At 40.4% G+C, this 16,703-nt stretch overlaps 1 protein-coding gene across 1 annotated transcript; it reads left to right on the forward strand.

The window, feature by feature from the left end:
- Positions 1–281: 281 nt before the first annotated feature.
- On the forward strand, positions 282–7,098 carry il12ba (interleukin 12Ba; the record flags this gene model as incomplete). Its single annotated transcript, XM_080746663.1, has 6 exons — positions 282–378; positions 4,383–4,667; positions 5,126–5,228; positions 5,628–5,878; positions 6,493–6,665; positions 6,976–7,098. The coding sequence occupies 6 exons, from the start codon at positions 282–284 to the stop codon at positions 7,096–7,098; spliced, it is 1,032 nt and encodes a 343-aa protein (XP_080602789.1).
- Positions 7,099–16,703: the final 9,605 nt, after the last annotated feature.

Genomic DNA, 16,703 nt, shown 5'->3' on the forward strand with positions numbered 1-16,703 from the left:
AGATGAGATTGTGTGTGATCAGCATCTTTTGCACACTTCTACAACAAGTCTGTGTCCAGAACCCAAGGAATCAATGGACTCTCCTGCCGAATGGTAGGTTTCAGAAAACATGTGCCAATTTCCTATAAATCCGGTTTAACTGCAGCTACTGTATAAGAAAAACTACCTGCTTTTTTTAAGTTGTCATCGTGGAGGTGACTTGCTCCTCTGGTCAGCTGCCGTTGACCTGCTTGAACCACACCGGTGTTGAAGATGATGATGATATTAACAGCATCTCCTGGATGAAGGACGGGGTGGCGGAGGATGAAACCATCAGGGGGAACTCGTACCTCGTACAGTTGGATGAGAGCCAGGGAGGAGGCAACTACACCTGCCATGGCAAGGATGGATCGCTCCTCAACCACCCCCCCCATCTCTGTCTCTCTCTCTCTCTCTCTCTCTCTCTCTCTCTCTCTCTCTCTCTCTCTCTCTCTCCCTCTCTCTCTCTCTCTCTCTCTCTCTCTGACACATCCTTGGAACATTCTGATTGATTAAATCACTGTTAACGAGCGGTCCATTGGCATAATTACTGGTGGTCCTTGGGTAAATGTTTTAACATTTACAAATGATTATACTGGTCCTTGTTAAATGTATCAAAATGTGTTTGTGTCCATCAAATTTAAGATATCTTTTTTTACCAAGAACCAAGTGAGAAAAAGCTTGAAATTGCATGTGGGTCAGTGACGTGACGCCCCCAAAAATGTGTTTTTAAAAAAACTTTAAATAGCAGGCATAAAAATGATTTACTTTTGTTCTACTCACTCTCAACTTTATGGAAACACATTCTGTTTTTAGATATTTTATTGGGATCAGACTTTATTCAGCAGTTTGTTGTACATGACAATAATTGTTCATAAAATGAAAATGGAGTACACCTTTCTTAAGTTACTCACTTTATCAAAGTCCTTTATCATAACTAACCTGTGATCCACTATAGTTTTGTGAAAATTAATTAAATCTGTATTTCTTTTTCATAATCAACACTCTGTGTGAGGCCCATGTTGTCGATCTTTCAACATATTTTAAATTTATTCTGACAAAACTTTCTCTAAAATTACACAAATATTTGTGACTCTTCCTGATACTATTTTCTATGTAATCCATAAAATCTTTTTTGGTTTCATCATTAATAAAGGTATGATTTTTCACTATTTGGAATGTCACACCAAATGATTTAGTGTCACACCGTATGATTATATCTTCATGTGTCAAAGCAAATTGTGTTTTAACCTACCTATTAGTGAGTACTGAACTTTAAACAATTACCCAGGAAAAACAGCAACAGTAAAATTGCTTTAAAGGGACTACACCATGAATTTACATTTTTCCAATTTTTATGTATTTTCTTGGTGTCCCACCAGCAACTTCTATCCTCACAAAGTCCTATTTCTGACCATTGTGTCTTTCTCAGTTTATGGGCAGATCTATGTTAGCATGTCTCAGAACGGTCCTGATTGTGAAAGGTCAGATTTGTGATGTCACAAGGCCTGAGAAGGAGGCAGGAGGAGCTGGGAGAGGGTTGGGGAGGGGTGGGCAGGCCTGAGAAGGAGGCAGGAGGAGCTGGGAGAGGGTTGGGGAGGGGTGGGCAGGCCTGCTGAGCAGGAGGTGGGGAGGAGTGTGGGGCCAAAACTGGCTCAATAGCGCAGTCCTCCCACTCAGGACAAGGTGGTACTGCAGCTGAAAATGCTCTGAAAGCCAGGCAGAAATTACAGGGGCTCTGTATTCAGGAGTGGTAATTTAGCCTCAAACCTTTTCAAAAACGTTTTTGGGACACAAACAGTGTTATATAAATAATTTTTAAATGCATGGTGTAGGACCTTTAACATTAAATAACATGGCCTTAATATTTCGGAACAGGATATTATTGTAGGGCTTTAACATGGGATAACAAAGAATTGTAGTAGAGGGATGATGAGACATCTCTGATTTCAGTCATCTCCATATTTGGGAAAGTGTATTTTTAATTAAAGTCAAAGGAGAAAATGAATTCACGAATACATACGAATACGAATACAAATTAAACTATATAATGTTTCTCTTAGCAAAATGCACCCCTGCGTGTCCCGATGAAGCCGGTCGATTTGACATATGACATATACGTCAATATGTGCAAAGCTCTGCAGCCCGGCTCCTCACCAAACCCCGATCAAGAGACCACATCACCCCAGTTCTCCATGACCTCCATTGGCTCCCAGTAAAACGCAGAATTGATTTCAAAATACTGATCACCAACTACAAGGCCCTCAACAACCAGGGTCCCCGCCATCTCTCTGACCTCGTCAGACCTCATGTTCCCTCCCGCACCCTCAGGTCTGGCAATGCCAACCTCCTGGAATTCACCCATAAAACAAAAGAACGCACCTGGGGTGACAGGGCTTTCTCTTGCAGCCCCCACCCTTTGGAACCCACTCCCACCTCACATAAAAGCCACCCCCACCCTTGCCATGTTCAAAGCCTCCCTCAAAACCCACCTTTTTAGACTTGCTTTCCCCACCTAATGCTACTCTCCCCATTTGCTATTTTAATTTGTTCTGTGTCCCTGCTAATTTTATTTTTTTAGCTTTTAGCCTTTTAAAAAATTGTCTTAATAAAGTTGTTTATTACTTTTTTATTTCTGTTTTGTAAAGCGACTTTGGTACCTTGAAAAGCGCTAAATAAGTCTGATGTATTATTATTATTATTAAGATATTATAAGTCAACTTTGGGTAGCCTTTCATTGGGTATCCTCAATACATGACCGAGCCATCTTAACCTGCGTCTCTTTATCTCAAGGGACATATAAGCAACCGGTCTTCTGGGAGGAGTAGGAATGCAAAATAAAGTTCATCCGGAAAGAAATAAAGTCAGACCACACTAATATTAACTAAGCACATTTACTGCATTGATCAAACTATGGGGGACATAAAAGAGACACAGACAGATGGATAAAGAAATCTCCATGCATGGGCATTAAAGTAAGACAGAAAATGAAGGTTGGTGACACCTAAATGAAACCAGTATACTAACAAAAAAACACAGCTTCCCTAAAAATGATGTACTGTACAGAAACATGCATGCTCATAGTCCTACACGAGTGATCCAGTGGTTTTGTGGAGATAAGCCACCTACGGTCGCTTATCTCCCGATTAGGGAGTCTTACTGGTCTTATAGCTTATGTCGAGAACTAGTGGTCTGACAGCACGTCACAGCAGTGCAGCAAGAATGTAGCTGTCTATCGTCCAAAAGCCCATAATAATGTCATCATAGATCTATATCTAAACGAAAGTGGAATGACTCAAATCGTTTCCAACTGCTTGGGATTGGGACAAGTATTATACTTCATTACAATTCAAGGTACTTTTACTTAAAAAATATATAATAATAAGTTACAGGAGGGCTACTGGTAAATAATGTTCAAGAGAGAGGAAGAGTACAAGGTGGATCCAGGTGTGTCCTAATGAGGACCTGAAGTGTTGTGCTTGAAGTTTGCTAATTTCGAAGGGACCCCTCTTCATTTATGATCCTGATTAAACTTCATGAGCACCTCATCACCACCTGGACTAGAGTCATCATCACTTTGAACTCTCAGAAGCTCTCGGCTCAACTTTGTTCTTTGAAACTATTTTTACACTTTGGTATTGATACTTTTACTTCTCCCACCACTGGACAACGCAGCATTCATATTTCACTTCCCTGTAAAAACAATAGGCATAGCACGAGAATACAGCCCACTCAATGAAAGAGGAAGGGCAGCATGAATGGGCCACAATTATCACAATCCGAACAGCCTAAAAATCACTTTCTCAACAAGACAATGAAGACATACCTCCTATGCGACAGGAAGTGAGAGAGTGATGTTAATATCTCTGGTATTCCTCTGTTTGCTTAGGACAGTTGGAAAGCAAAGTTACTCTTTGGACTGGGAAATTTCCTTGACTCAAATGTCAGCAGCATGTATAAAAGCTGATCCAAATGCTCTCCTGTAGCATTCTAATGGTGGTGGCCACCAGCGACAATTAAGGTAGCTATAGTGCAATAGTTGATCTGGATAGAGGTTTTTACTAATTTATTATTGCTACAATGTTATGGTAATGGATTAGGCCTAATGTATTGGAGAATGTGAATTCAAGTCTATATTTGTTCAAAAGTTTATAGTGTTAACTACTATCTCTCTCCTTTGTTCAGATGAGATTGTGTGTGTTCAGCATCTTTTGCACACTTCTACAACAAGTATGTGTCCAGAACCCAAGGAATCAATGGACTCTCCTGCCGAATGGTAGGTTTCCGAAAACATGTGCCAATTTCCTATAAATCCGGTTTAACTGCAGCTACTGTATAAGAAAAATTACCTGCTTTTTTTTAAGTTGTCATCGTGGAGGTGACTGGCTCCTCCGGCCAGCTGCCGTTGACCTGCTTGAACCACACCGCTGATGAAGATGATATTAACGACATTTCCTGGATGAAGGATGGGGTCGCGGAGGATGAAACCATCAGGGGGAACTCGTACCTCGTACAGTTGGATGAGAGCCAGGGAGGAGGCAACTACACCTGCCACGGCAAGGATGGATCACTCCTCAACCACACCGTGGTACTGATCCAAGAGGATGAAGAACTGGGGGAGAGGAAGATTTTACAGAAGACTGGCCAAGGTATGGACCTGTCAAACAAGACTGGCAGACTGACTGTGCCAAGCAGCATATGTCCAGCCATATAATAATATAAATAGGTGGAAAAAATATAAAAATAAGTAGTGATAAAAGTACTAGCGTAGCAGTACTTTTAGTAGGTTGTAGGTAAATACTGTAGTCAGTAATAATGAAAAACAAATAATGATCACCATAGACTTGGGTATAAGCTACTGTAAATGCAAGTTGTTAGAGGAAAGTACATAATATACAAAAAAGAATGGATTAATAAATTCAACCAAGTTATGCAAGTACCAGCACCTTTTCAATGTATGTTTGCATATGGTTTGTTTGTATGTTTGATCCATGTTCGGCATACATTTGCCTATACAGTATACTTTTAGTTTGTACAGTATACTATAGGTGTTTGTGTATATAACAATATTAATAATATATGTATGTATATCATTATTCACCACCAGACTATTTAGACTGTTCTGCACAGAATTACAACGGAGAGTTCCAGTGCTCTTGGCAATGGGATGAGTATCGCTCAGGGAAAATAACCTTTGTCAGAGTTGAACGGTAAGCAAAAAAGTAAAGTTGTATTGTATTCAATGCTCTAAGACAATCTTTGAACAATATTAGCTGGAAAAGTGTTGATGACTTTAACGTATTGTCTATCAGAAGACACAATTCTGCCTTTAGAAAATTATCAATTTGTTATCTCATCTGATCAGCATCAGAATGTTTTGTAGTATTCAGTGAGAAGAGAGAGGAGAGAGGTAGAGTACGAGCAAAGTACGAGAGATAGAACAAGATTAAAAATAACAAATAAAGACATACATACGTACATACATATACTGTACATAATACAGATAGTGTATGTGAAAGCAGATACATGATATTTAGAATGTTAGCGGCATATTCAGGTGTTATTTTGAAGCATCTAAACCAAACAATGCCATCCTGTCTTGTGCATAGTGGCTATGATGGTATGGACCCTACGCAGTGCTCTGTGGATCCCAGTGGACAGCGATGGACGTGCTCCTCACCAGCAGGGGACGTTGTCTGTACGGTGGACAGCAGTGGACATACCGGTAGTCTGTCCTGCCTGGACAAACAGCACTGTTCCCACGCAGAGGAGACGCAGCGTGTCTTTCTCAGCATCTATGTCACCAGTAACCTTTTCCTGGTGGAGGAATACTCTCAGAGCTTCTACCTGTCTAAGATAGGTGAATGATAGTTTGATCTAAAGATGTATTCATTTTCTAACCATTTAGCCGAATGAACTCTATAGGGTCCCTATTCTGGGGCAAACATCCAAGTGAAAATAACGATCTACAAGCTCACAAAATGTTGTAATCGGGCACATTGTGAACTCGTTGATCTATTTTCTACAAAGATATTTACTGTATCAGGAAAAAGGAGAGGGTCTTGTATAAACCTGTGGGGGACTGCAGTCAATTAAGTAGCCGCGGCTTTCAATGGGTATGTCTTACTGCATATTCGTGAGATGCAATTTTCACTATTTTAATATTTAATATTATAAGTCTAAATTATACTAAATGTCTAAATTATGGTATATATTGTAATGAATGCACATTTAGTTCTGAATACATGTCATGATGATGAAGTTATACATTAAAATGGATCCTCTGGTTACATTCGATTAACGCAGTAATGAAAATAAATTAAAAGATTTAAGTTACAATAGTTGAAAAAATTGATGTATTTGTAACTACTGTAATGAAACCTACAAGCCACATTTGACTCTTTCTTTCTCCCTCCCTCTCTCTCTCTCTCTCTCTCTCTCTCTCTCTCTCTCTGGTTTCTGTGCCTCTCTCAGTGAAACCTGGCAGAGTGACGATCAGTCGAGTAAACAGCACCACAATAGAGTGGGTCTACCCCAGTTCATGGAGCAGCCCCTACTCGTACTTCCCTCTCAGCTTCCAGGTGGCAGAGGTCAGGAGGGGATGTAGTAGAAACTGTTCCAACCCTTTGTGTCTCCGTCCTCCAATGGTGAGTGGCTGAAGCCTGAGTCATACTTTGTCATGTGGCAGTGTCCTGTGTTGAAATTGGCCGCACTTGTTGTTCCACATGGATACAGAAAGATTTTATATTGTAAATAACTATACTATATGATACGGCCATGTTTTTTCATTTATTTTTTATAATTTTGTGGGGAAATGAAAACAATTAAATAAAATTAAATGACACTTTGCATCTGAGATTTTCATGTGGGATCTGACCCAGAAATGGTTGAGAAGAACTGCTGTACATTAATGTCTAAAATATTGAAATGGCATATTGTCTCTTTTTCATTTCTAAGACCACGGACATACATCAGTTCAAAGTCAAGCACAGAGACGTGTGTGTTCGAGCTCAGGATGCTCTGTGTAACTCACAGTGGAGCGAATGGAGCCACTACAGGTTGGTGCCCTCTGTTGTGTGAAAAAAGAAAAACATGCTGGATCATTTATTACAACAGTATACCATTAATCAGGTAAATCTAACTTGCCAAGTAAACATATAATATACTCATGGTCTCATATGGTTAAAGCAGTAGGTTACTTGAACAATATGCAAATAATGATAATGTGCAATATGGTGTGTGTGTGTGTGTGTGTGTGTGTGTGTGTGTGTGTGTGTGTGTGTGTGTGTGTGTGTGTGTGTGTGTGTGTGTGTGTGTGTGTGTGTGTGTGTGTGTGTGTGTGTGTGTGTGTGTGCGTGCGTGCTGCATGCGTGTGTGTGCGTGTGATTTCAGGCCAGCACGTGGAAAACGGAAGCACAAAAGGAAAGATCGACAAAACAGAGGACAAGTCTCTCAATAGATTTCCAACAGTTTACATGGAACCCAATCAAATACTTCTCTCCATTCACGTATTTAATTATTTATTCTCCCTGAGTTATTTATGAATCTTGCCTATTATTTATATGTGTGCACTGTGCAATATTCAAATATCCATCAGTATGTTAAAAAGTCAATAGCCTACGACAAAGGTGTGCACACGGGAGCAAGTGATACTAAAATGTATGACAAAGTTATGTCAAGATTTCATACTTATTAATGCCTTTAATATACCATTCAGTTTCAGCCACACATGCTAGTTGATTACGTAAGCTTTGGCTTACACTCGATTTCCTTACCTTGGGCTTATTTTCATCTCAACAAACCAAACTATCAATGGTTAGATTCAAATATCACTCTGAATTGCTTGAAATTGCTTAAAGGGATATTTCACTTACACACATTTTAACGTCTACTCTGGCTTTTGTGTTTCACCCTAGACAGTTTTTAAGTTGCTTGATTCAGTATTTAGATATTTTAATTTAATTTTTACCAGACACACCACCTTCATAAGTCTTTTTTCTTTTTTTCAATCTATTATATTTTATAATTTTCTTTCTAAAAAATATATATTTAAAAACATTTAGAAAAGTAAATGAAAATTATCCCAAACATATTTGAAAGTGAAATGTCCCTTTAATATATTACATAGTTCGACTTTTAACCAATATTATAAACAGAAGATGCTAAATGAGATTATATATTATTTCACAGAAAAGGGGTAGGCCTACCAGTTTCAGTTAGAAACCAGCAGGGAAGGTAAACAGAAGACTGGGCAGCGGGCACCAAAACAGAACTGTTGCTTGCAGAAAATAGCTGATATTTTTGTAGTATAAACACTTCCTTGTTCATACTTTTTTTGCTTATTGGTTTTGCACCAAAACTAGACAATCTACAGTAGAAGTTCACATTTACAACACGTCACGACATGAGAGTAGTGCCCAGTCTTCCCCCCAAAACCCAGTTGACGTGCCCACTGCCCATTCTTTTCCCCAAAAGAGTGTGCCCAGTCTTTCGGAAGAAAATAATGGTGCACAGATTTCCCAAGTCACCACTCTTTCGGTATCCGCAGGGAGAATTCCTACACCTCTGTTGTTCCTTTTGTAGTGCCATACAATAATTACTGTGCTAGTATGAAGAAATTCATATACAACATACTAATCCTGTATCAGACTGCAGAACTCTTAAATTGTGGAATTGTGTTGTTTTCAATTATTGAGTATCTGCCTATATTTTGTGTACATACTATGTATGTAGCGTGTATTGTGTGTATATTTATACACATGACCTAACTTCTGTCATTATTGAATGCAGGCTTAAATAAACTTTCATTAATTCATTTATGTGTACAGTATGTCCGGGTGGCAAACAAGCCATATGAAGCAAAACTAAATAGATTCTACCCATTAGAAATTATATGGATACAGTTTATATAGCATGATAAAATATTAGGCCTACATTGGGCATATTCATTTGAAACCCATGAATTAATTTAAAAAGTACAGCATTGGAAACTTTCTTCCTTTTTTTGTTATGATGGAGGTTAATGAAGTAAACGATGAATGGAATGTGCCATTTTAGCCTGATGACAACTGCAATGGAACAGTGTATATAGAATGTTAAGTACAGTATAGAACGTAAAGTACAGTTTCATTGCAATTTCCAGCCAAGTAGACATACGTACACAAATATTTGGTAAAAACTCCATGTCTCGTCTCTCGTGTCAGAAAAGCCCAAGCAAACAGCAATACAAACAATAGTCTTTCCAGAACTACTCAGTTCTGTAAATGATACTTTGTGGTAAACCAGTGTTGTGTGCCGAAAATAGAGATCAACACGCATGGCTATGCAACGTAAATGGTGCATTTATGAGCTTGTAAATCACCTACTGTCTGTGTGCTGCACTGTAATATGATGGAGTATACCTTAAATATGACACGGCTGATCAGGAGGTTGTGGTGAGCTCGCTACTTCCCTGCAATGAAAAGAAGAAGCGGTAGAGTGATGCACTTAGCCCAGTATACCATTGTTTTAACACGTCTCTCCGAGTTTAATCTGGGATCAAATAAGACACCTACAGTAGGTGTCTTTCGCAAACCAAGGTGGTTGGGCTTCACCAGAAAATGTAATTGTCTATCATCTGCTTAACAATGAAACAAAACCTTTCCATGTAGGAAAGCAAGTACTAGAAACATGAATGCGGAATCAGTTGCTTTCATGCAGGTGTACTGCTTGATACAATTAAAGGCCCACTTCACCTCTGGGACAACCAGATCTTATTTTATTGTTGTTTGGGACATGATGAATGATGATGCATTTTGCATCATATGATGCATCATGCTGCATCAATAACTCAGGATTGTGTTGATCATGTCCCAAACAACAATAAAACAAGATCTGGTTGTCCCAGAGGTGAAGTGGGCCTTAAGCAAATTAACATCACCTCTTGTTTTATGGCATATATCAAAATGCTGAGTAGGTCTAGTTGACCTCTAAAGTGACTTGAAAGAGGGTTTCACAGATGGCAGGAGCTAAAGTCACAAAGACTGCGTCATGTGTCTATTTAGATATTGTTGTCAAAAGCACACATTCGACGATCACGACACCCGTGCATTAGTGTGATATGTAAGCAAAAAACAGAAGTGATACTCTTGGTGTTGCGATGTAGAACATCAGCCCCCCTTACTTTACCCACACCCCCACCCCCACACAACCGTTTCCCCCTTACTCTGCCATATAGTGTTTTAAACTTGTGATGTTATTGTTCTTTTTTATACTACTTTATATGTTGATGAATTTAATACGAAAGACCTCTATCAAAACAAGGCCGTAAGGACTTTTTTTGGGGTGTTCCTTTTAGGCAGGGTGTTTGACCGTACTTGTGCTGTAGGCTACTACAGCTTTTTTGAGCGGTGGTCACAACGCTCCTATACGTGGCCGTGTGTGTGGGTCTGTCTGTCTGTCTGTCTGTCTGTCTGTCTGCGTGCGTGTCTGTCTGTCTGTCTGTCTGTCTGTCTGTAGCCTGCAGTAACCTTTTCTGACCACACATGTTAAGGGAGGGGCGCTGTTGTTCAGGCCAGGCCAGACCAGGCACACACACACACACACACACGCACACACACACACACACACACACAGGGGGGAAGGGGGGGGGGGGGGGGGGGGGGGGGAACCACCGCTCAGTTCACACGGGTGTGATTTTTGTTTTGACTGTACCTTTGCTGTTCATTTTTCTGTCTAATAAAATATTCAAATCAATCAACAAGGTGATATGGTCTGATCAATCTGGACTCCCTTTTTCCCCGCGCGCTTCGCCTTGATTCCGTCTAAACGCTAACATTTAACTTCACTTTAACTTAACTTCACTATGGGTATTAGCATTCACCAGCGTCGGCAGGTTAGCATTTCACCAGAGTGCCCATCTGTAACCCTCCACTATGCCTGAGATCAGCTCAGTGGCCTTGTGGTTAGAGTATCTGCCCTGATACTGGGAGGTTGGGGTTTGATCCCCGGCCGGGTCATACCAAAGACAAACAAAAAAACAATGGGACCAAAAACAAAAGTGCCCTGCTTGGATTGGGGTTAAGGAGAGCGTGTTGATATTGCAACATAGCATCTGTTCGATGGTTCATTCTTTCAACATGGGTGAATGTTAACCTGGTAAAATGCTAACCTGCCGACGCGGGTGAGTAGCTAACCTGCCGACGTGGGTGAATATTAACCTCTATGCCTAAACCTAACCCAAACCCTAACTTCAGTATAGTATTCTGTATAGTAGTAGCTAACCTGCTGACACTCATATTCGAAATAATGACTCGTCGAAAGAGTGAGATTTCCCCGGGGGTAAGTCCCTGTGAGGCTGCGACATACTATCATCATATCCAGGGGGTGTACTTGTACATCAAGCTGCCTCACGCTACAGAAACAGAAGATGGACCTCATGGCTATGTAAGGCTTACTTACTATGCCTAAACCCTAACACTAACCTCACTAAGACTATGCCTAACAATAACCTTAACCCTAACCTCACAGAAATTATAACTTCAAAACCCTATCCGCCTGGTCGAACCACCTGGGAAATGGTTGAGACCCCAGATCAATCACCCGGTGTCTCCACAAGTGGAACGTCTAATAGTGATTTTTCCAAAAGGTCAAAGGTGAGCTTGTTCTTCCAAGAACTGACACCAAAAGTCAAGGAAGTTACTTTGATGAAAGACACTTTAGACACTTTCTGCTCTAGTTATTGACCATGCTTTCCTCCTTGTGAGATGATAAAATGCTGGGACGGAAGTTAGCTTTGTTCTACCATGGTCATGGAACAATTTACAGGCAAAACTCAAACGTAAGCGTCTCACTAGCCAAAATATGTCCAGTCTAAACTCTTCAATTTATGGGCCTCCACAGATTCCTCTGCCCCCTCCTACTACGCTCAGTAATCTGATTAAATTAATCACAGCTGTGGATCAGATTTGTTAAATTCTAGAATGGATATTAATACCTTGATATCGATTTTGTCACAGAGGTATGCATGTGTTGCTATTTGACAATTTGTGCTTATGCATGGTTTTTTGTATTAATTCGTCAGCCCAAAGTCACTCTTTATTTAGCGACCAACAACCGACAACGTGAGAGAGTTAGCACAATCGCAAAATGTTCATTTCTGGTGTCAAGCTTAGAAGACTTTTCTAGGACAAGTTGCAAATTGCAGACTGCTCTTTGTTGGTAGAGTGTTCCACATTTTGGTGGCATAACAGTAGAAAGAATTAACCCCATCTCCATGTTTGTGCAGAAATCTGTGTGGAATTAGATCACTGGAGCTCCCTCTGGTGTTGTGCCTGTGGTAACAGGAAAGGTGGGCACCAAAACATTCTGGGCACCTGTTAGGCCGCAATCACACATATGCGTGAGACATCTTCTCTGTATCGTTTGAGAATGAGGGGAGGAGGGAAGGTCCAATTCATTTTCTATGTAAGTCACGTGGTTTCATGTCGTTGCCGTGTCTCTTGCTCAACCGAAGGCTGTCTTTTGGCCAAGAGATTTGCAAGAGACAAAAAACCATGTGACCTGCATTGAGAATGAATTGGACCCACCCACCTCCTCTCTGTCACAAATGTTTGGACGGCGCCTTACGGCCAGCCGTATTTTAGTCTGTTTGCATATTTATTTAGATACTTTTGTACTGCTGTATTTTGTATTGTTTGTTTTCTGTTCCTCTGCAAGGTGGAGAGTGGGTGACTGGGTGTGGTTGCTGAGTACCTGATGGACTGGCACCTGTGGCTCTGCTAATGTCCTGGCCACTGATTGACTGTGCCACTGGCCCTTCTCTATAAAAGCTCCAGTCTGCCCTCACAGCTCTGGGGGAATGGCAGCTGAAAAGCTGTAGAGAATCAACCACTCTGTCCCCCACCAAACCATGTAGCTTTGAGTTGGGTTTTTAGTTATCGTTTGTTTGGTTAAGTTGCTTGTCAGTATTTCCTTTGAGCCTCAATTATTTGCCACCTTTATTCCTTTGTAAAACCTTATCACAGTAGCCTACTGTAGGGGCAAATAATCATTTTGTTTTGTTTAAGTCATTTATGCTTTTTCCCTTGTTTTCTCTTGTGTATTTTTGGAGCTGTGTGAAGCACAGGCTCCCTATACGTGGCCGTGTGGGTCTGTGTGTCTGTCTGTGTGTGTGTCTGTATGTAGCCTGAACTTCCTAAACTTCGGCACGCCACTAGTCCCACAGTTTTGCCACCACACACTCGCGCCATATGTCAAATCGAACGGCTTACTCGGGAATCGTGGGCTATTACTTTTCTAAGAGAAAGGTTCTATAGTTTAATTGATATTAATTTATTAGTGAATTAATTTTCCCCATTGACTTATAATGGGAATCGCAAAAACTCACATTCAATTATTTGTCTCTCGCAAACCATAGGGGCTAGAGTTTCAAGACTTGGAGAGGAGGTTCATAATGATTTCAAGGATTAAATAAAAAATAATTGTGTCATTTGGCCGCATGGTGGCGCCATAACACCCCACTTTACGTTTTGGCCTGTAACTCTTGAACCGTAGGTCGGAAAATTAAAAATATTTTTTCCCTGGATTCCTTGGGTCATGACGCATCTCCCCATATAGGCCACGCCCATTTGCGCCATGATAGATTTTCCGCCATCTTGAATTTCCTCCAAAACACACTTTTTGCTCCTTTTCCTACATATTTTCTTCAAATGTCACAAAAATCGGTACACATGATCCACACACACACACACACACACACACACACACACACACACACACACACACACACACACACACACACACACACACACACACACACACACAGCTCCACTTCACACGGGTGTGATTTTTTTAGTCTAGGTAGGTGTCAGCCATTGTCTTTTTGTTGTTTCTTTTTGGCTAGGAGTAATAGGCTAGGTTAGAGATTTACTATAGGATTTTCTTAAACCTTCACCCTGAAGTCAATCTTATGTGACATTTCATGTCAAAACTGCTGCTACTGAAGTAATGGAACATTTCAGTTTTTAATTCAGTTGTCGATCTTCCATATTTATAGGCCTACCCACAGCACCTTGGAAGAGAGTGGGCACTAGGAAAATGTTGTCACCTGGAAGAGTGGGCAAATCTGAGCCAAGACATAATGTGTACTGTACAGCATACATAAAGTCTGTCCTTGAGGGACAGTTAGCCTACCTGATAGAGGTCTTGAGAGGTCTCGTGCGTGTGTAGGCCTACTCACACAATAACTGCTGTGATGTGTTCATATCAATTTGAAGGTTTTGCCAGAAAACGTGGGTTTAGTAGCCAGGCTAAAATATCTCTACTTTATTACCACGAGATATTGACACGGACGACATTCGTCTACCAGTCGGGCCCGCGAAATGATTACAGGACTGAACATAATGAAAACTTCCTTTGGGAAGCACATGGTGGGACACAGATGTCTGTGATTAATTACCCCGCACCAATCACAACCCCATTGCACCTGTCAATTATGTACCCGGCCATAGCCTATGTTTGTGCACCCCAAAGGACGTTTTCATATGTTTAGTCCAGCAGTTATTTAATTAATAAGTATATTTCTTTTTAATGGACAAGCAAAACTAAATCCTTTCAAAGTCTTCACTACATACCGGTATATTATTTTTGTGTGAATATACTTGGATAAACTGTTGTAGGCTAGTAGACCCATAGATGCCTTAATGGTCCACGTCACATTGATATAAACCAGTAGGCCTATGCGCACGCCGGTCGGCACCAAATGAACCCCACCGTTCATAGGATGCAATGGATGGCACTCGTGTTTAAAAATGCATTCCATCAAACTTTCAGATGCCGTTTTTCTCCCAGTGTGGAGGAAGAATGCTTAGGATTTTTACTGTAAATTCTCACTCTTGAAATATATAATCCTTAGTTTCTGTTGATTGTAAACAATAATAGCGATTCAAAACAGTTGTCCTTCAAACCCCACCTCTATTCACCGTCATCAGAACAGAGGGAGCGCTCCTCTTGATCACCCACCCGATCCACTGGATCACCAGAGCGTCTACTGCTCGCCCAGCTGCAGTCCATGAAGCCTAATTATGCTCCGTCCTGCGACGGTGTCGCGCGCAGAGCCGCAGACCTCCAAGCTCAGAAGGGTTGCATTGGTGACGCGATGTGAGTTTGTATATCAGCTACTCGGTTGACGTGGAACACCGTTGCGCAATGAAGTATATGGGTGGGTGACGTGACGTAACGTTTTTGCTGTCCTCGGTGTCAAACATGTATAGGCCTAAATAAAAAATATATTTGTCAAAAACCTTCTGAATATTGTGCAGGACCTTAAGCTTTATGTGAACTTACTCAAGATTAAAACATTTCATTCCTCATTTCTTCAGAATCTTCAACCAAACATGGCAAAACTCATATGGTGTGACTGTCCTGACCTTGTTTCTCAAAGTGGGAACTTGAATAAAACTAAGAAAAAGAATTGCTAAAAATCATTTGAAAATGAATTTAGGCTAAAAAAAATGTCTATTTTGAGCCTATATCTTTTCAAAGTCAAAGCATAATGTTTTCAGTCATTTCTGATCAAAAACATTTTGTCCCCCAACCCAAAATCATTTGGTGTGACACTAGTTTGGAAAAATTAAACAGGCAATTATTTGGACACCTATTGGCTAGAGAGGTCCTTCTTCTGTAAGGCTATTCAGCACTCCCAGCACAACTGCAAGACAGGTGTCTGAGGTGAGTTATGATTTTAACATTTTCATGAAATGCCATCTTGTTGAAACGTTGACAAACTCACCATTCTGGATGTCTTTTGGTGTGACACCTTTTCTTTAAAAAAAGCTTAAGTTATTTGAAGTTTTGGTCATATTTCCATGTAGATCTAGGCTGCTTTGTTATAGCTAGCATGCTGTTAGCATGCTAATGTGTACATAGTAGCCTCAAGGTAAACCTAAATGGAGAAAACAGTAATATGGTGTGACACTTAATCATATGGTGTCTGCTTGTCACACCATATGACTTGACTGTCACACCATATGATTTATACTGTATTTAACTACAGATATAACAACACATAACAAAGTTCCATGTTTCTTTTGTACATTTAAACATTTGTTTTAAACATTTTTACATAAAATGTAATTTAGCTTCATTCAGTGATACTTCAAATTCATCAGACAGAGCAGAAACCCCTTCACAGAAACCTTAACATATTGTTTCAATCTAAACAATATTTTCTCTTTGTCTTAAACTATACATTCCATTTTCTTTTGTCAGCTGGAAAATGACAAGTGCTGAGAGAACGAGAAAGTACAGGGAGAAACTAAACAATGACCCAGCAAGGAGAGAGGAGCCAAAGGGGCGAGACTGCATTTTCTACGAAGAGCAGGAGGTTGTCTGTGGCATAGCAGAACCGCAACAAGGCAGCCGGTTTGCTACCCTCACCAAATACGACTGGCTGATGTACAATACAGTCTAAATGTATAATCTAATCTGATCTAATACTTTTGTACTTTCACTCACTGGACTGGACAGTGGACAGTGTTAAGGTAGGACCCGAGACAAAACTAGCGAAAATAGCTGATCTACAAGCTCTCAACACGTTGTGCTGCGAGAGCTTGTAGATCAGCTATTTTCGGAGTTGCGCAACCCAGCACTCTTTAGCTAGTGGAGATGTGGTGTAATGTCATGATTCCTAATTACATTTGTTCAAC

This window comes from Nannobrachium achirus (assembly GCF_963921795.1).
Source record: "Nannobrachium achirus genome assembly, chromosome: 17".
Taxonomy (NCBI): domain Eukaryota; kingdom Metazoa; phylum Chordata; class Actinopteri; order Myctophiformes; family Myctophidae; genus Nannobrachium; species Nannobrachium achirus.